Raw genomic sequence first — 19,992 nt, 5'->3', positions numbered from 1 at the left:
TAAAGAAAAAAAATCTGCGCGATACTGCTTAGCGTTGTTGTGTGCCGAGAGCGAAAGCGAAAGGCCGAATCAGCGCGACCCAGCAAAGCAAAGCGGCTGTTGTCGGAGCCAAAGCCCGGCTTATTCAGGGTCAAGTCTCGTAACCGCAAACGAAGACAAAAGTGGGCATGCCCGAGAACGAAACAATCAGAAACACGACAGCCAAACAGCTTATTTTCCCCAAGACCTCTCTAGCAGATTCCAGCGGACCGGCCATCTTTTATGCGCCGGGCTGTGGTCGCTCCTGATTGGCCGCTGAGTCACGCCGGGACGGAGAATAGCTCTCAAAGTCCGACTGCACCAAGACGGACTTTTCCGATAACCAGCCAGGGCTGTGAACTGATTGCTGCCGTTACTCAGCATTGTTACTCAGCATTCAGGTTGATGAGCCTTGTCTTGGCAAGAATTTCCGTACCTGAAAATAGACACCTTTGATGCGGGAACACTAGGTAGATCCCGTACATGGCGAAATACTGAATCGGTAATTCTGGGTGTATCAAGCCTCCGTAGATGGAGCTGCGACAGTATAAGGTTGCAGCGATGCTTACTTAACCGTACTCAGGTAAGCAAGCGGGAAGCAGGAAAGCAGGGACTACCAATGAATAGTCGCACGCAAGAAAGACTTATCATCCTAAGTCTTATGACGCACGCTGTTATATCATACATGCATGGTAGAAGCCATACAATAACAGCCTTCGTTAAATCAGAGACGTGTACTCCAGTCGCAAATTCTCCATCCTCTTTGCTATGCCCAAAGCAGAAAAATGTTTCGAGACACAGCTTTTAAGCTAGCAACCGATCAGTTGGCTTGGGCACTATGAGATTTACAGCGATGGTTTCTCTCTCATGATATACAATCCTGCGCCAATTTACAATACGAAGCGAGTGGCTGGGATTCGGGAATAAGAGAAGAGTAAAGAATTCCCTATTCGCACAAGATCGCTGGCTATTTGCTTAGCACAGCCCTCTCGAAAAGGCATAGCGAAGACATCCGTCTCGCCTAGGAGGTGACAACGACCTCCAACGGCAACTCGCTATCCGCGGCCAGCGCATTGCATGGCAGACGGTCTCTATGAAGGATCATGAAGGATCAATAAGAACAAGTCCTTCTTGCTACTATTTAATTTCGCCAATGGAAAATCGCACGATGATGATACAGCCGCGTACGCACCAGCAGTCATTTTTTCTACGTGTCGCCTAAGAGCTGAGTGGCCGGATGTTTCGTAAAAGTCCGCGCCAAAGTGGCTGACGCTTACACGGCGACTCGAACAAAGTCAAAACGGACGGTAGGCGAATTAAGCACAGGATCAGGAGTTTCTCAGGGGAATACAAAAAGGATGTGAGAGAACCATTTCGATTTTAGATTCATCAAAAAAATAATCAATTCAGGTCCACGACAACAGCTTTCCTACTTTCACTATCGCATCGTTGCCAAGCTCAACACCACGCTACAACTCACTAAATCTTTACACAGCTCAACTATTACTACCATCAATCTTGCACCCCATCAGGCAACCAACGCTTCTAAAACTTGAACAGTTAAATATGCAAAACTTGAAAATTGCCATCATTGGAGCAGGCCCAGCTGGTAAATACACATATAGCTCTACACCAGTTTCAAGTATCCCAAACCAATGGCTAACAATCAACCCAGGCTGCGCCCTCGCCCGGCTTCTCCATCTCGGAGGCATCCAAGCCACCATATTCGAAGGCGAAGATTCCGCCAGTGTCCGGTCCCAAGGTGGAACTCTGGACTTGCACACGACCTCTGGCCTAGCAGCCGTCAAAGAAGCCGGTCTATGGGACGAGTTCCTGTCGCATGCCCGTTACGACGGGCAATACATGGCCATAACGGACAAGGACCTTCACTATTACGTCGTCCGGGGCCATGATGCCGAGTCCACCGCGGCCTTTGGCGAACGCCCAGAAATCGACCGCGTAAAGCTCAGAGAAATCCTGCTCGACTCTCTCCCCGCTGGTACCGTCAAATGGGCCCATCGCCTGCAAAAGATAGAAGGCAGCACCTTGATCTTCACCAATGGAACAACCGCCAGCTTCGATCTCGTTGTTGGCGCCGACGGTGCTTTCAGCAAGGTCCGCCTGTCTATTGCCCCTGAGCTGAAGCCCGAGTACACGAGAGTCGCCATGCATCATTTCAGCATCCCTGACGCGGAGAAGACTGCGCCTGAAATCTACAAGATTGTCAACCGCGGAAGCTTGTTTGCCAGTGCCGACGGCCAGCGGTTCACTATTCAGCAGATGGGTGACGGTAGCCTCAACGCGGGCTTTTCTTTTGTGCGCGAGGACGCAGATTGGGGGAATCCTGAGAAGTGCGGTTACAATTCCCAAGACTTGACAGAGGTGAAGAAGGCATTGGCCAAAGAGATGGAGCACTGGGCCCCTTGGTTTCACAAGGCCGTCGAGGCCACTCAGGGTGAGACGAGCACCAGATCGCTGTGGCGTCTGCCGGTCGGGCAAAAGTGGCAGCACAAGTCTGGCATCACGCTCATTGGCGATGCCGCGCATTTGATGACTCCTCATGCCGGTGAAGGCGTTAATCAAGCTCTCGAAGACGCCATGCTTCTCGCTCGCGTGATTCTCAAGGCCCAGAGCAGCGAAGACCTGGACGAGCAGATCCTGCAATTCGAGTCGGAGATGATTGCCCGCGTAGAGAAGATTCAGCAGCTGGCCTGGGATCGCTGCGTGGGCCTGATGTTTACGCCTGGCGTGCCAAAGACTTTTATGGATAAGATGCTCCGGCAGCGGATGAAGGAGGCCAAGGGGATGGGGTTGGATGCCGAGCAGATGAAGGCGATGGATGCTGCTATAGCCAAGGCACAGGCGCAAGCAGATGCTCTGAACAAAGTGTAATTCAGCGGTATCAGCTGTGTTATAGATGAGATTTGTTCATTTCTTGTTATTCTCTGCGTTACATACCTAGCTGTTTTGATGTCGCCTTGACCTGCATGTCCTTGTTTGGAGCAACAGCGAGGTTGAATGTCTCTTTTATCGCGTTTTAGCATCACCAGAAACTTCCCCTTTGACCACATAGATAGATTCTATAAATATCAATCGCTACCCTATTGTTGAACTCTCACTTTTCTGCTGCATGAATTAAAAGGGTATAGCTACTAGGCAACGGAGCGCCGCGTACCAGCTGCGTCACTACCACAACCCCGCGCCCAAACGTGCACTTGTTTCGACTTACACCGAAGACTTCTAAATCTCCGACTTGGTAAACACCAAATTCGCCATCATAGCCACTGCTCACAATCACAGCTAGGAAAATCAAGTTCGCTCATCATGCCAACCGAAGGCGTCTACATCCGTCCAAACGGACAAAAAACCTTCATCCCTCTAGAAAACAACCCCGAGGTCTTCACGTCGCTCGTCCACGACCTCGGCGTCTCACCCGATCTCGGATTCTACGACGTCTACAGCCTCGACGATGCTGATCTCCTCTCTTTGGTGCCTCGTCCCGTCCTGGCGCTCATATTCATCGCTCCAGAGCCCGTCTACTATGCTCTCCGCAACCAAGACGGAACTGCCGTGTCGCCGCCGCAACTGACTTACGATAAGAGCGGCGATGAAGAGCCCATCATCTGGTGGCAGCAGACAATTGGCCACTCGTGCGGCCTCATGGCGTTGCTACACTCGGTTGCTAACGGGGAAGCACGAAAATTTGTTCTCAAGGACTCTTTCTTGGACAGTTTATTGAACCAAGCCACGCCGCTCAAGCCCGTTGAAAGAGCTGCTGCGCTGTACAACAACGATGAACTAGAGAAGAAGCACATGAAAGCCGCTAGAACGGGAAACTCTCAGCCGCCTGGAGCCAACGAAGACAGTCCCAACCACTTCATATCATTTGTCAAGGGCAAGGACGGTCATCTGTGGGAGCTGGAGGGAGCCACCGATGGTCCTCTAGATCGCGGATTAATGCGTGAAGGTGATGATGTGCTCAGTGAGGGCGCGCTGGATCTGGCTGTGCGCAAGTTTTTGAAGGCCAGCAATGGAAATCCAAACTTTAGCATTGTGGCATTGGCAAAGAAGCCGGAGTGAGATGCAACTTGTAACATGCCATGAAGCTGGCTACCTGTTTTACTCAAATACAGAAAGTATCAGCCACTGACATTATTCTCCAGTGTGAGAACGTAAGAGACCAAAAATGAATACAATATCAATTAAATTCTATAAATAAATTCAATGCTAATATTGGGCTGCATTGCATACAAATAACTCCATGTCCCTATTCAAATGCCGGCACATCTTATCTGATCTCCATCTCGGTCTGGGGTAGGCGGAAACGTCACCGGGCCTTAGTGCCAGAGTCACGCCGCTATTTTCGGAACCTCGAATCTGACTTGCTCTCCAAACAACTTCATCCTTACTCTCGCGAAGAACCTCCGCCAATGAACTGGCTCAAATCCCGACACTAGGCGCCCGGGCTTTCTATCGCAATGGATAGCTCACAGGCGCCGCTCATCTCGAGCAACCGCCACGACGATGATGCGCCCTACGATACCGTCGACGACGTGCCTGGGGCGAGGGCTGCGGCGGGAAAGGCGACAGACGGACGGCCTGGCGTGTTCGTCCTGATTTTGACATTTGCGGCTGGAATTAGTGGGCTGTTGTTTGGATGTGCGCATTTCTAATTCTTCGTCTCGAGATTACTTTTTACAGAGAAGATGCTTACCAGCTTGGCTCCTAGATGACACCGGCGTTATATCTGCCACGCTCGTCTCGATCGGAAAGGCATTGTCGGACCGAGACCTCACTTCGATGGATAAATCAATCATCACTTCTTCGACCTCCCTCTTCGCACTGCTCGTCTCGCCATTCTCGTCTCTTATTGCCGACCGGTTAGGCCGCAAACGGGTCATTCTATACGCCGACGTACTGTTCATCCTCGGGGCGATTCTACAGGCTGTCAGCTCTACCGTTCCGGCCATGGTCGCTGGTCGCTGCATTATCGGCGCGGCAGTGGGTGCTGCGAGCTTCGTGGTGCCATTATACATTGCCGAGATTGCACCGTCGTCATATCGAGGCCGTTTGGTTACTATTAATGTGCTGTTTATCACGCTTGGGCAGATGGCGGCTTACATTATCGGCTGGGCATTGTCTACATATGCGTCAAAAGAATCTGGGTGGCGGTGGATGGTAGGCTTGGGAGCTTTGCCGGCAGCTCTACAGGGTGTTCTTGTGGCCTTTATGCCGGAAACACCGCGGTGGTTGGTAAAAGCCGGGAGATCAGAAGATGCCAAGCGCGTTGTTCAAAAGGTTAATGGTGTGCAAGGCCGGTTTGATGGTACTGCGGATGCCATCATCAAGGAGATTGAACTTGAGATCCGGGAGGAAGACGAAACGCGACTACTACAGGATCGTCAAACGTTTGGTCCGTGGAATGGGCTCCATGTGTGGTTCGAGCTGTTGGGCGAAGGTAAACATCGCCGCGCGCTGGCAATTGCATGTCTTTTGCAGGGCTTGCAGCAGTTGAGCGGTTTTGTAAGTGCAACGACTAAATCTTACTACGTGGCAGGCACAATTACTTACGTTGGCTGTCTAGAACTCACTCATGTACTTCTCGGCCACGATTTTCTCCATCATGGGATTTGAAAGCCCTACTTTGACGTCACTCATCGTTGCCGTGACCAACTTTGTCTTCACACTTGTTGCGCTGGGCCTCATTGATAAAATCGGCCGCCGACGGATCTTACTCTATTCAATACCCGTGATGGCTTTGGGACTGCTACTAGCTGCGGGTGGATTCTCATATCTGTCACTGGAACAGGCGCCAGACACGGCATCAGCAAATGAAAGCCAGGGAAGAAGCGGCCCCGCCATTGTCGTCCTTGTCAGCATCATGATTTACGTCGCATCTTATGCCCTTGGTTTAGGTAATGTGCCATGGATGCAAAGCGAGTTATTTCCTCTCTCGGTCCGCTCGGTCGGCAGCGGAGTTGCGACAGCTACAAACTGGGCGGCAAACTTTGCTGTTGGACTGACCTTTTTGCCAATGATGGACGCGCTGAGTCCGTCCTGGACGTTTGTGCTTTATGCAGGAATCTGTACTGTTGGGCTTGGCCTTGTCTGGCGCATATATCCCGAGACTGCAGGGTTGAGTCTGGAGGAGGCCACGGCGTTGCTAGACAACGGATGGGGCGTACGAAGGTAATATTGCGGACGATCTTCCTCGTACCTGTATTATTGGTTATTTCATATACATGCATAGAATAGCGGATATAGACACATGTGTGTAATCCTTGACCCTGATCTATGGCGCGCAAGTAATACCGCGACTCCTGAAAAGCTGCGTTGCCATGGGAGCTGTGCCGGGAATCGATGCAAGGTACCGCGGATCAGTGGCTGGGCCCCCTTACTTTGTGCAGGGTGATGGAGCGTTCTAGAAGATTTCCAATCGTACTGTGCAAAGCTTTGTCTAGCTGAAAAGCATCAGATGCCTTTCTTTTTTTCTGTAAGCAAATGTAAGAAACATCTGCGTTAAGACTCCGAGGCAGCGATGGATGCAACAATGGGATCTGATGGGATTATGTGAAACATGAGACTGGGGATGAATGTCACCCCCGGAAGGTACATGCATGTACAAGCACAGTCAGCCTCGCATAAGTAAAACTCGTCGAACCAGTTTGTCGAGACTGTCAGGCACAGTATCGAGATTTAATTCGTGTAAATGCCGTTGCCGCCAGATCCCCAAAGCCATAAATGGGATTCAGCGTCGTATCGTTTCTGGGGATAAGGCTTTGGGCAGCTATAAATAACCACATGACGTTGAACTCCCCCCCAAAAAGCTGCCCAACGCTATGCCATGGCGCTTCCAGCCACTGACAGCTTTCGGTTCCTGCGCATGACAACTTTGGCCTGCGCAACTAAATCAAAGCCCTTATCATGCATAATCGAGGGGGCTGGATAAAGATGGACAAAAAAATAGATGTGGATTTAGATTCTTTTTTTCTTTTTCTCTGTTTGTGCGTGTATGTCTCGAGTTGCAGCCTCCAGCCTCTTTGCACTCGTCGAGATCGACCACCTGTAATCCCAGCTCGGCGACCCTGTCTGCCATATTCACACTGTTGTGCCTATTCGTTTGCAGGAATACGAGATCCTCCCTCCCGAGACCTTGTCTCGAACCCTATTAGTCTATACCTTAAGTTGTTCAAAGTGCTCACCTGCACACGGCTTTTGCGTCGATTCTTCTGTTCTTCTGCAAGCCACCCATCCCAAATACAATAGGCACCTATTCTAGGCCTACAATAGAGCCCTGTTCGCCGCATGGTTGATGCATCCGGGTCCGAAGCTTCTCCGGTGCTAGCACAGTAACGCCAGCGACTTGCAGGTACCGCCAGCATCGGGGACGTGCGCCCTGCAGATAGCCCAAGACGGTATCCGCCAGGTATATCCAGGTACCGCCCGGGCTGGCTCAGCTCTTCCGGTGGACGAACGGGCTTTTCTTGCTGACAGACGCAAAACACAGACCAGGCCACCCCCTCTCGCATCTCTCTTCAAGACCAGACCAGACACCAACGCCAGCCTCTTGCAGGTCCCAAACCCGGCCATTCATTTTCCCTTTTCCTTTCTTCGTCTTTTTTCTTACGCTCTCACTCTCTCGCCTCGAGGGCTTGTCACAAGTTGCGCCGCCACGTCTGTCCTTTTGCTTCCTGGTCGCCAGTTGAATGTGCGCATAGCGCATAGCCGAAAGACTGAACTGCGCTCGGCCTCTCTTTTTATTTTGCTTCTTGTCGTCCGCCGCTCGTTGGATAATGCGACTTTCCCTCAGTCGCTGCTTTTCGCTTACACAAGAGACTCACGGCTTCGATTTCGACTCGACGACAGACAACTCCGCCTCCCATTTCGGACATCGTCGGTCGCTCGCTCATTAATTTTTTGACAATCCGCCACCAAACGCCTTCTTCGACCCGCTCGCCAGCCACAGGCCTGGCTCCCGCGATCACGGCACGTGGAACGAACATCAGGGGCGAGGGATACACCCGACAGGAAGCACTCGTCGCTACTACGAGCTTGGGAGAAGTAATAGGAGGAAACAGAAACTAAACAAGAATACAAAGAAAAAAAAAAACAAAGACAGAGAGGTTTCAAGATGCAGCCGCAAGCCTCTGCCGCTCAGAGGGCTTATTCGCAGCGTCGCTCTCCAGGTGCTGCTGACCCTGGGCCTCCACCTTCGGTGCGAGCCATTTCTCCTGGCATCCCGCCCGGCCAGGCCCAGCGACAGTCCAACGTCTCTGTCAGATCTGCTCCGTCAAGCAGCGGCTCTAGGAGAACAAACCGCGAGGTATGTGGCATCTCCAAGGGGGGATATGGCGCTCATCCTAGCTATCGGAGCGCGACTCAAGCTGACGCCTTCTAACCGTGTGTACAGGGTTCATCTTCATCCGGATCGGGAAGCGGCTCCAACATGCCATTGTCGCAAATCGAAAAGAGCGTCACCCACCTGCTCGTAGCCACAAAACAGCTGCTCGAGACATTAACACAGTGGTCGCGCGGCCAGGCAACCGATGCGCAGGTCTCCGACGTCTACGTGCGATTAGGCTATGAATTCAACATGGCTTGCCGGGCCTTTACGGCCATCAATGTCGATACATCCGACCTCGGCAACGTCCCAGACCTGCTTCGAAGCATTCTCGAGGCTTGTTTGAGCCAGGAAGCCAGTGCCGAGAGCTTGGAGAAATATCTGCCTAGGATTCGAGATATCATCATCAACCTGCTGCACGGACTAAAGCGAAAACAACAGAGGCTGCGCCAGAAACAGGGACGAGATAGGGAATCTTCTGTGCCGGAGAGAACCACCAGCGTCAGTACGATTGCCAGTGGGAGCAGTGGCTTGACGAATATGCTCGAGGATACCTTGGAGAGCCATCGACCCTCCTCGCATCGACCGGGATCCGGTCCCCAGCCGAATGGCGGATCATCGCCCACGCGGCGCTTCAACGCTGAACGAGACCAATCTAGGGGATCGGTTGCGTCAGAAATGTCCTCCGTGTCTAGCTCGACCATGCAGAACATGCCTGTAGTGCCACCTTACCCGGCGGAGGAGTCGTCCATGCCTTCAATGCCTACAGGACCGCCAGTAGGAGACCTCAATATCGATTCATTCCCACCCCCGCCTCCTCCACCACCGGATAATACTTCCAGCGCTTTAGCAGCGCTGCAAAAGGGCGGTGATTTGGAAAGAAGAGCCTCCCGGCGATACTCTCAATACCAGATCTCGAAACACCTTGGAGGGTCCGTGAGCGCCGTCCCTATGCTTCCGTCGCAAACAGGGACTTTGCCAAATAGGGGAAGAAAGGAGGCCAGGGAATCGCTGCGTGCTGTTCAGTCACGCGAATCCGTTCGACATAGCCGTACGGCCTCTCAAATCAAACGAAGCAGTACTTATAACAATTCCCCTGTTCGCGTTCCCAGCCAGGTAGCAGAAGAAACTCTACCTACCCAACCAGCTGAGAGTCCGCTCGCAAGGACCCCAGATGACAAGTACGCACCAGGTGCAACTCTCTCCGGACCTCTGAACGATTCCAATCCTTTCATGCTCGAATCGCCGCAATCTGAAGCCAAGAAGGAACAGAAAATCAAGCAAAACGACACCCCAACAGCAGCGCCTCTTCCCGCAGAGTCAAAGCCAAGCGAGAACTACTTCCAGGTTTCGCCTCCACCAACCCCGACCAAGGATTTGACACTCTTTCTCCAGTACAAGTCAAAAGTTAAGAAGATTGTTCTACCCGAAGGTCGCGATGAACTATCCATTGGACGCTTGCAGCTGGCTTTTATAGATAAGTTCTCTTGGAACACGCAGCAAAATGGCGCCGATTTACCCGAGATTTACATCCAGGACCCGGTGTCTGGTGTCCGTCACGAGTTGGAAGACCTAAGCGATATCAAGGATCGAACTGTGTTGGTACTCAACGTAGAGGCGCTGGACGAAGTCAAGCGACACATCGATGAGGGCATGTTTGCACTCACCAAAATTGTTCGAGAGGTGAAGCAGAATGTGGACGACCAGGCTGTTACTCTCCAGCGAGTGTCGGATCGCCAACAAGAGACTGCCAAGGAGATGGCTCAGATTGTAGAGCAGGCTCAACAGGCTCCTGTACGAGCTGCGGACGAACCAAAGACTCTGACTCTATTGGGAGCCGGAAAGAAGCTTGGCAGCGGCCAGATTGGAGAAGTTCAAACCCTGCGCCGCGATCTTGCTGTTCTCCGACAGACCTATTCCACTTTCCAGTCCGAGATTCAGGCTTCCATGTCCACTATTCGCAGCAAAGCGGCCAATGTCAAAACAGTGGCTGCCAAGGCCGCAATCCCCAGTATGGATGGAGACAACGGATATGCCTACGTTACAAACGGACGGAAACAGCTCAATGCCGACTCGGATAGACTGGTTGCCAAGGTTGACGACCTCCAAGACTTGGTGGAAGATTTGCGCAAGGACGTCGTGCACCGCGGTGTCCGACCACTGCCTCGACAGCTTGAGGTCGTTTCCAAGGACGTCACTTCGCTTTCTAAACAACTAAAGGCAATGGAAGACTACATGAACAAGGAGAAGCCGATTTGGACCAAGATTTGGGAGAAGGAGCTTGAGGATGTTTGCCAGGGTCGTGATGAGTTGCGCATTATGGAGGAGCTGCTCATTGACCTGCGCGACGACTTGGAGAAGGCGTCGGAGACGTTTGCTCTCGTTGAACAAGCTACCAAGGAACAGATGAAGGATGCTGGTACTAGCCCCAGCGCCAGCACTGCGCGCACGTTTTCCAAGGTTGTCAACCTCGGCAATAGCATCGATCAGAGTGCTGCGAAAGAAGACATGCTAGGAGAAGTGCGAGCTTTGCAGCCTAACCACCAGGACCGTCTGGAGGCGATTGAACGTGCTGAGAAGCTGCGACAGAAAGAGTTGAAGAACCGCTCTGACAATCCACTGCATCGTGAGATTCGCAACTTTGTTGCCGAGGGCAAGCTGAAGAAGTCGGGAGGTTTCGAAGAAATTGAGCGAGCACGAGTGGCCAAGGACGAAAAGATACGACGTGAGGTGTGGGAGCGTATGAATGGTATTGTCGCTGATGACGATGAAGAAGAAGAGGAGGAGGAGGAGGAGGAAGAAGAAGAGGAGGAGGGTGAAGAAGGCGAAGAAGGTGAAGAAGGGGGCAAAGAGGAAGTTAATGAAACTGCTGCCGGAAGCCAACCTGGTTCACCAAAGAAGGCTGAAAGCCCGACAGCGGCCAATGAATAATGCAACGGTCCTTGTTATATGCAAGGCTCTACCGATGGATAGAAGAATGGAAGGGAAGGGAGGGGAAGAGTGCATTGATTGACTCTTGACACCGTCTTTTCACCGGAACAGTTTGCTGTCAACCACAGAGTGGCACTGACACATCCCTCTTTTTGAAACCACCAACCTTTTTCGCCTTTTCTTTTTTTGTCAATGCCGAATATGAGGAAATTGAGTTTGACGATTGGACAAAGACATCTGTCATTATCATGAACTCTTTCCCGTTTTTGATACTATATGTATTTTCGACTGCTTGATACTTCGTTACTGTCGATCGGGCCAGTCTTTTTCTCATCAGCCCCTTTACTTGTTCTTTTTTCTGATTGTTTGATCTTTACCCTTTTTTGTGTTTGATATGAGATTGATGGAAAGCATTACACTACATTACATTACGTCCACGTGTGGAAAGCGAGGGGAAAGAGAAAGTCAACAAGTTCATTTCTCTCTTAATGATCAATGGACTGAGATTGACTTTTTTGGATTTAAAGCTTTTGTTGAATTGAATTTCATAGCGGAGGCGAATGAGGGATCCTGCTTTTTTTTTTATACATCTCTTTTTCTTGCGTGGAGTTCCCTCCTTTTTTTTTTCATTGATTGACTATCACTGTTATTATCATTACTAGCTCGCTCTCTCTTTTCTTCTTTCTTTCTTAGAGATTGGGAATAACTTGATACGAGCAGAGAAGCTGTGTATAACAGTATCTATCTTTTTCGCGACGTGGTGGTAGATGGTTTTTTTGATTACTTGTTTGAGAGACTGATTAGCGCAAATCCAAATAAATAAATAAAATAAACAAAAGAACCAGATTGCAGTAAAGCCCTTGTTGAATATGATTTCCCAAAAGTAAGACGACACAATGTCGCATATAGTGTCATAACTTCAAACCGTTGTATTACATACAGATGCCAATCATAAATATACAGATTCCTCAAATCCACATGATATATTCATTCCCTATTTGAACATATGAAGCCAATAGAAAAAATCAAGACATGAAAAAACTCCCAAACATCATCCCAACAATGCCAGCTTCTTCATTCCTGTAATAACCGGCGGCTCCAGCTTCTTCCCCTGCTCTTGAATAAACTCCTGAAACACGCCCTCTCCGCCCGAAGCCTTCCACGTCGCCTCATCAGCTTGCTGCTGCTGCTGTTCCTGTTCCTGCTGCTGCTGAAGTTGCTGCGCCGCCGAAACGGCAAATACTTCCCTCACGGCAACTTCACACGCCTCCGTCACTTCCGCCATCAGCGCCTCCGCCGCTCTCGCCCGCTCAGCCATGCCTCTCCTGACGAGCGCGAAAACCAGCCTCTCGACTTCAGACTTCGCTGCCTCCACGCGCTCGATAAGTCGTCGCACACTGTTGACCAGATATTCCTCCTCGTACACGGTGCCCTTTCGTCCTCTAGCGCGCTTCTTCTCTTCTCTGCGACGGTTCTTGCTCGTGGCGCGGCTGACTCCCGTGCCGGCGGTGCCCACACTGCCCGCCTTGCCGGTGTATCGTGTGAACAAACTCGCAGAGGTGCTGACGCGCGAGCTTGCTGCTACGGAGACGTCGTCGGGTAGATCCAGCCCGCCAGCACGTTCACCTTCGTAGAAGGCCAGGGGGTCTTCAGCGGCCTTTAGGCGCAGCTCGGCCACACGAGGAACCTGGGCACGAAGTTGGGCCTTGCAGTCGGCCAAGAACTCAGTCGTCCGGCCAAGTGCTTCGGCGAGTCCAACATCGATGGCGCTCTCAAGAAGCTCGGGACGTGAGTGTTGAATGACGAGACGAATGGCCTCGGCAAAGTGATAACCACGGCACAGGCACTTGACGGCGGTCTCAAGCGAAGAAAGGTAGTCGAGGTGAATAGTCGCAGCAGATGAGAAATCTTTGGCCTCCCAGAGAGCGTCCGCGAGGGCGGTAGCAAGCTCGGCTTTGCTATCCGCAGAAAGAGGAGGGTCTTGCTGATAGGCTGTGAAGAGACATTCCTGCCAGCATGTGGCACCGGCTGAGCGATAGCAATTGGTGGCTTTGGCGTAGTTTCTGATTGATTCGTATGCCAGACCTGCTTCCCGGTATTGAGATTTCGATTCCAGGTAGATGGCATAGATTTCAGTTAGTGTCTGCAAGCGGGGCGGGTCGTATCTATACAGTTTGAGGGAGTCTTGGTAGAGGTCGTGCTTGCTAGTGTACTTGCACAATTCATCAAAGGCATCAAGAGCCTGAAGGTGGCCCAGTGCTTTCTGCCGGCGGGCGAGGTGGTCGTCAATCTCAAACTTGCGACGAAGCTCAGAAAGAACATGCAGGTTTTGAATAAAGGGGAGATATTCTCTTGGATCTCGCTGAGATTGCTGTGCAACAAGTAACGCAAGATCAAGGTTGTACAGGCCCAATGCATTCTCATAGACTCGGTTAACATCCACAAGGAAGCAGATATGCTCTACTGCTTTTTCGGCTAGTTTCTCGTCTTCCTGCATCAGCTCAGCAACAAGAGTCAATCCGTCATCCATAGCAGGAGGCACTTTGCAGACATGGGCGGAGATGATGTTTTGGAGATGAGTTGCTTTGAGGGGCTGGAGGCCTTTAAGAACTGCGTCGCAAATTGCATTGACCTTGGAGCCTTGAGGCTTTGTAGCGGGAAGCGTTTCTGGGACTGCGCTGATGCTGTGAAAGTGAGACTTGGATCGCTTTGTATCTTGATACATGGTCTGCGTGACATCTTCCTCTCTAAGCGATGAGAGAAACAGGTCGATATAAGAGACCTCGCTGAGCTGATCCAAGAAGACCCCAACGCTTGAGAGAAACTGCTCGGGCTTGTGATCATACAGAATGTTCATATCAACTCGCTGTGATCGACAGTATGAAAATGCCCGCGCATAGTTCTTCTCGTCGATTAAGCTTCTGATACCAGCGACAACCATGGCTCTGGGGAAGATGGTTTCTAGGTTGCCTCGTGGCATTTGAAGCACAATGCTCATATTGGTTGGCATTGCCGTGACCAGACGAGAACCACGTTCTACGCTGCGGCAACGCTCATCCTTTTCGGGATCATCACCAGGGACTTCCAAATCTGCGTCCAGTTAGCATGATATTACTGAGGATGGGTTTCTTTTTTTTTTTTGAGGTAACATATAACATACCCTCAACATCTGCTGTCAAGTGCACGTACTTGACAAAGTGGTTGCTAGTAGTGTAGATGAGATGATTTGGCGTAACAACAAAAGAAGTGCAATTCTTGGCCAACAATCTAGAGTTGGCAAAGATGTGTCCCGCTCTCGAAAGTCCAAAAGCCATCTCGATTTCTTCCTGCTTACTGACTTCGAACCACGGAAGCTGGGTTGTGAATTGGAATGGAAGAATCTCATCTCCCGAGTTTGAGAGTCTGTACAACCTGCCGGATTGGTCTTGGCCATAGCTCTCAACAGTAGAATCATCCTCACGAGTCGCGGTGGCCCCGAGGACAAGGTTACTATCCAGCATGCTAATTTCAGCAGTGTTTCCTTCGCCAGTCGATACCACCAGCTGCAGATGGCCCAAATCATCCTGGTAGCTCATACAACGCAAGCTGTTGTCCGCCACCCAGCAGATTCGTAGAGGTATATGATGCTCTGGCATATTAGGGGTATCAAAAGGTAGCTTAAGCACCTCTACCGGCTTGATCGATCGCCCATTTTTCAAGGGCAGCTCATAGAGGTCTACACCTTTCTGGTGCAGAATCGCGAATGAAGAGTTTTGGCGTCCAAATGCTACGTCAACGACTGAAGACTCCGCCTTGACCTCGAACAAGGACATGGGCGGAGGCACATTGGCAGTGCGGAAAGGCGTGATCTTGACAGTTTCACCATCGATGACGGCAACTACTCCATTATCATACGGTAGCCGGCATGAACCTCGAGATGTGTGAAAGATTTGCTCGGCGAGTATCATGCTCTCTGTCGACACTGCAGCAAATCGAAGGGCCTTCTCCGAGTGCCAGGCCAGACAGGCAAACCCAGGGTCCATGGCAATTTCTTGCTTCAGATACCAATGGTAATTGCCCGTCGTCCAGAGCTGAATCGTATCGCTGAGAATAACAGCCAAAACAGTCGAGTCTGAGTTCCACTCAAGGCGAATCTTGGTGTCGCTAGCATCCAAGGGGGAGCCATTTGGCGATCGCAGAGTAAACTGTCCATGGCGCAGACCGTTGCGCTCGAAAAACACAACGTCGACTCTGTCCGCCAAGCGCTGAATACCGGCAATGAGATTACCAGACGGCCTCCAGCTCAAAGCGCCTTCGAATCCGTCCACGGGCTCGCTGACACTGTCCAGCTCTCCCTCGCGAGAGTAGACTCTGATGGCGCGCCGAGAGCCGCTTTGCACCGAGTTGACGGCTACATATGCGCCATCTCCCCGCCAGCTGATGGACGCAGATGCATCTTCGTTGGAGCTCGGAAGGCCCTGGTCGACCTTGAGTGGGATCGTGGGATCTCGGAGGGCCTTGGCGCCGCGGCCCTCGAACTGCGTCTCTTTCTTGCCCCAGCCTACGGAAACGTGCTTTGACGCCTTGAGATCCTCTTCTGTCATGGTAATCTCGGCGACAGGGTCGAATGTGCTGCCCATGAAGACGACGGTATCGGCCTTTGTGACCACCGTCAGCAGCTCGCCGTCGGGAGACCATCGCGCCGCCGCAATGCCGGCATCGATGGATCCCATGATTTCAATGTGCACATCGAAGGGCCCGCCTGGTTCTTCGCGAACCGTAATGATGTCGCCGCCTTCCAAAACGACGCATGTCGTGCCGCTGCCGCTCAAGTACTGGAGGTTGACGATTCGGTCGACGAGGAGATCGGGGGTGGGACTGGGCGCATCCCAGCGGGCGAGTGTGCGACGAGTTCTTGAATTCCATGTCAGTTGTGGTGTTTCTTCTTCCTCTTCTTCCTTTTTTAATCAGTATTATCAGATATTCGCTGCAACGACAAAGCAGCCACAAAAAGTCCAAGCAGTAAAAGTTGCTGCCCCGCCCCCGCCTCGAGTCTCACAAAACAGCAAATATTCGCAAAGACGCACATTGAATCCTTGTCCGACAGCCTCACCAGCTCGATGGTCTGATTCTGCTCGGTCGGCCCAATGGAGCACACGATTTCGTCAGTCTCGGGATCCCAGCAGGCGGCAGTCAAGTCCGGATGCCGCCATCTTCCGAATCGGAGGTTGCGAAGGTTGCGCATCGTGAAGCGGCGGCTTTGGAGGGGCTCAGCGCATGGAACAAAGAAGAAGAAAAGAAAAAATGAACCCTTGTCGATGGGCTGATGGAGCGGGTGAGCGTTGCGTGAAGAATCGGACGACTGAGCCTCGATCTGCTCTTCTCGCTTTCGTTGTTTAGCTCCTTGGTGTCTCAAGGTTGCATTCGATGCTCGTTTCAGTCAGGCGTTGACGGGACTTTTTTTTTTTTTTTTTTTTTTTCTTTTCGTTCTGTCTCCCAAAGCTGGACTGGGTCTCAGAGATTTTGGTGGCTCGCCGCCTGAACCCATTGTAACTTTTGCGCCAGATCGGCGCTAACGGCCCCAAAGTTGAATCATGTCTGGAGCTCAGTAAACAAACCTGAATCTATCTGTAAGATACCAAAGGAATGTAAGGCAAACTAGTCTCAATATAGTTGGATATATCACTTCATATTTTTCTTCAATTGTTAGTCTATTATTAGTCCCTCCTATCGACATGAAGCGAAAACAAATAGGAATCGTCAGTTGCATCCATTACCACCCGCAAATGCAACATCAACTGTAAATCACCACGAGACCGGCAATTTTGCAGCGTCATTAGCGGCTCTACAGTGCGTGCAACAGCGGCTGGTGACGGCACTCGGCGAATCACAGGTGACCTCCAAACCTCGGGAACTTGCTTTCCCTGCTGGAGCTAAAGCCATCGAATCTCAAACCAACGCCCGACTCCTCTCTTTGACTTCCCTTGCCTGCTTGTTGTGTCATTTCTCGCCGCTGACCGCCGATTGTGATTTTCTTTTAATTCACTGTCTGAGTCCTTTCGTTTGAAAGACTCTGAGAAGCTCTAATTGACTACTTTTGCTATCGGCGGCTTTCTGACCAACTACCTGCACCTCCATCATGGACGTCTCTTACATTCCTCATGCCGAGCGCGTCCGCCGCAAGAACCGGTCATCCACCAATCTCAACCATCTCTCGCTTGCTCCTCTGACCACAAAGCTTCCCCTCGATGACGAAGAACTATTAGATGATGCTGGCCTGCCGATGCCGCGTCCCAGCACTTCGTATCTACAAGGCAAATCCGCTCCCACCACGCCTCGGCTACTCGCCAGCTCCGCAACCAACCCTCGCTCGCGCTCGAGATCACGAAACCGCACACCCTCTGCTTCAGGCGCCCCAATCACCAAAAGCAAATCGTCGTCGCACCTTGCCAGCGGCCATGCGACGAAGAAGTCCACGTCCGGCACCATGACCCCCCGCCGGCGGCATGACGAGGGGCCTGATGGCGATTGGCTGCTAAGGACTGGCGCAATGATGACGTTTGAAGCGAGAGAATACAAGGGCCAATCATGGCTCATCTCGCGCCAGAGCTCTACAAGCCTCACAGGCATCCGGAACATTGAAGACGCTGCGTTTGAAGACGAGCTCGCGCGAGAACGAGAAATCACCAGCATGCTTACAAGCAGACGCGGCAGTCTGGCCGACGACGACATGTCCATTTCCGTCATTGGAAGCAAAATCCACAGTCGGTCTCAGAGCCGATCGCACAGCATCCACGGCAGCCGGAGCCAGCTCATGACGCCGATAGAACGAACCCTGGACGAGGGCTCCTACTTCCCCAACCACGAGTCGCTCGCCGGCCCCGACTTTGTCGATCTCGACGAGAGGCTGGAAGAGCTGGAGCGAGACACGCTCGAAGACGCCGAGGCCGACGTCAAGAGGCTGATGCGGCGCGGCACCGGGGCCAAGGCCTCGTGGATGACTGGATTCATGGGATGGTCGCTCTTTTCGGTGGACGAGCACGAGGAGGAGACAGACGATGACGACGAGTCAGAGTACGACGAGTCACTGGCAGATTCGCAATCGCACGTGGACCGCAGTGCTTGGCTGAAGCGTCACGTCGAGGGGCCTTTGGATCCAGAGGACTTTGTGCCGCCTCCAACGACGGACGAGGGAGGCTGGAGTGATGCGGCTTGGCTGCTTAGCGTAGCATCAAAGGTGATCTTTTGAGAGGGAAATCTACATTTTGTTTTTACCTTGAGCGCGAATACGAGAAGCGTCTTATTGCTGGCGGTAGTAATGAAAATCTACATGTCAAGTCGCGATGAGAACCTTTTTCTTTACTTTTGACCTTTCGACATAATGTATTAATAGTAGCAGTCTCTTCCCCAGATAAAGGATCGATCGATCGATCGAGCTCCAGGTGGATACGCCCGTAATAGCAAACATGTCTATTTGTCTCTTGTTCCTCTCTCACCAATAATACACGTTTTATGCAAACGACTCAGTAAATCTTCATACACAAGACAGCTGCCCTTTGTATCTTGCCCGCAACAACAAGCCACCAATCTTACTTACAGTATGTGTCAGGTCTCGTTACGGCTTGGTACGGCTCTTGGATCATACACTTGAGTTGTTAGTCCTGTCAGAGTGCATATGCAGCCGCAAAGCCTGTTTGGCGAACGCACGGCCAGGGATTCTCAGCCATCCAATCTCCACCACCGCTCAGCTTTAGGCACGGACGGCTTCAAGCCATAGCATAACATCGCTTGTCATTTAAAGCGTACAGTAGATGCTCGTTTCAAAGAAGTTCGGCAAAGAGGAAGCCTAGACTTTCGTCTTAAATCGAGCCCCTCTCTTGACCTGGACACAATTTCAAGTGCCGTGGGATTCTAATCCCCACACCTGGCTGCTGGGAACGCCACCAAGGCCACGATGGATGGCTGGACCGGTGGGCAGAGCTCGCCACTGGCTCTGCTGGTATGAGTTGTCAGGCGTTTCGCTTCGTCTCCCAATGCACCTGCGGAGTATGTACCATTATGGGGCATAGCAGCTCCAGGCAGCGCGCGTGAGTCCATTTCGGTACCTAATAGGAGCTCCTCGTCTGCTACCTAATGCATGTACACATCAAGCATGCTCTCCCGCCGTCACCCTCACAGCCGCTTCCCATTTATCCCAAACATGCAACAACTACTTGTACGTGCATATGCCATGTACGAGCGACGCAAAGTACAGTATGCAATCACTCGCTGTCAAGGGCCCGAAATACTGAAGCCATCAACACCTTACATGCCGCGTCCACTATTAGTTCTCTGGAAACTGGAGCTGAGCCCCGTCCCATGGCGGCAGCCCAATGCCGGGACCACGGCTGGATTTGAGACGACAAGCTCGCTGGGACCGGGTAACAGAGGCGAGGGGGTCGACAGGGGGTTTGTCACTTACGATCCCAAGCCAAGCATCGCCAAAATCCGAGCCCTTGGAGTTGGGCCGCTCTCGTTTCGCTTTGTCGGGTCACGACGGCCACAACCAGCTGTTTTGAAGGCATGATTCCCAAGCCTCTATTTGACGAGACATACTATCTAATACTTGGATGAAGCCTGTTTTCAAGTAAATAATAAACAGCAAACACTACTAGGTGTAAGTAAATGCAGCCCGTACAGTCCTTACATAGACACGCTTACACCACTTCCTCCCTTACAGCCAC

The 19,992-nt window shown here is 51.7% G+C and overlaps 6 protein-coding genes across 6 annotated transcripts; 5 read left to right on the top strand and 1 right to left on the bottom strand.

Moving 5' to 3' along the window:
* Positions 1–1,584: 1,584 nt before the first annotated feature.
* On the top strand, positions 1,585–2,910 carry TGAM01_v204708 (hypothetical protein; the record flags this gene model as incomplete). Its single annotated transcript, XM_018801591.1, has 1 exon — positions 1,585–2,910. The coding sequence occupies one exon, from the start codon at positions 1,585–1,587 to the stop codon at positions 2,908–2,910; it is 1,326 nt and encodes a 441-aa protein (XP_018665384.1).
* Positions 2,911–3,342: 432 nt separating this feature from the next.
* On the top strand, positions 3,343–4,098 carry TGAM01_v204707 (ubiquitin carboxyl-terminal hydrolase, family 1; the record flags this gene model as incomplete). The annotated part of the gene is made up of 1 exon (XM_018801592.1): positions 3,343–4,098. One exon carries the CDS (start codon positions 3,343–3,345, stop codon positions 4,096–4,098), a length of 756 nt encoding a protein of 251 aa, XP_018665385.1.
* Positions 4,099–4,496: 398 nt separating this feature from the next.
* Positions 4,497–6,211, top strand: TGAM01_v204706 (hypothetical protein; the record flags this gene model as incomplete). The annotated part of the gene is made up of 3 exons (XM_018801593.1): positions 4,497–4,677; positions 4,748–5,541; positions 5,603–6,211. 3 exons carry the CDS (start codon positions 4,497–4,499, stop codon positions 6,209–6,211), a joined length of 1,584 nt encoding a protein of 527 aa, XP_018665386.1.
* A 1,938-nt stretch (positions 6,212–8,149) lies between these two features.
* Positions 8,150–11,290, top strand: TGAM01_v204705 (hypothetical protein; the record flags this gene model as incomplete). Its single annotated transcript, XM_018801594.2, has 2 exons — positions 8,150–8,341; positions 8,429–11,290. 2 exons carry the CDS (start codon positions 8,150–8,152, stop codon positions 11,288–11,290), a joined length of 3,054 nt encoding a protein of 1,017 aa, XP_018665387.2.
* Positions 11,291–12,341: 1,051 nt separating this feature from the next.
* Positions 12,342–16,514, bottom strand: TGAM01_v204704 (hypothetical protein; the record flags this gene model as incomplete). Its single annotated transcript, XM_018801595.1, has 3 exons — positions 12,342–14,380; positions 14,451–16,183; positions 16,357–16,514. The coding sequence occupies 3 exons, from the start codon at positions 16,512–16,514 to the stop codon at positions 12,342–12,344; spliced, it is 3,930 nt and encodes a 1,309-aa protein (XP_018665388.1).
* An 894-nt stretch (positions 16,515–17,408) lies between these two features.
* Positions 17,409–18,518, top strand: TGAM01_v204703 (hypothetical protein; the record flags this gene model as incomplete). Its single annotated transcript, XM_018801596.1, has 1 exon — positions 17,409–18,518. One exon carries the CDS (start codon positions 17,409–17,411, stop codon positions 18,516–18,518), a length of 1,110 nt encoding a protein of 369 aa, XP_018665389.1.
* Positions 18,519–19,992: the final 1,474 nt, after the last annotated feature.

This window comes from Trichoderma gamsii (assembly GCF_001481775.2).
Source record: "Trichoderma gamsii strain T6085 chromosome Unknown Scaffold_14.2, whole genome shotgun sequence".
Taxonomy (NCBI): Eukaryota; Fungi; Ascomycota; class Sordariomycetes; order Hypocreales; family Hypocreaceae; genus Trichoderma; species Trichoderma gamsii.
Note: the sequence above shows the minus strand (reverse complement) of the source record. Positions and strands in the feature narration are given on the sequence as shown.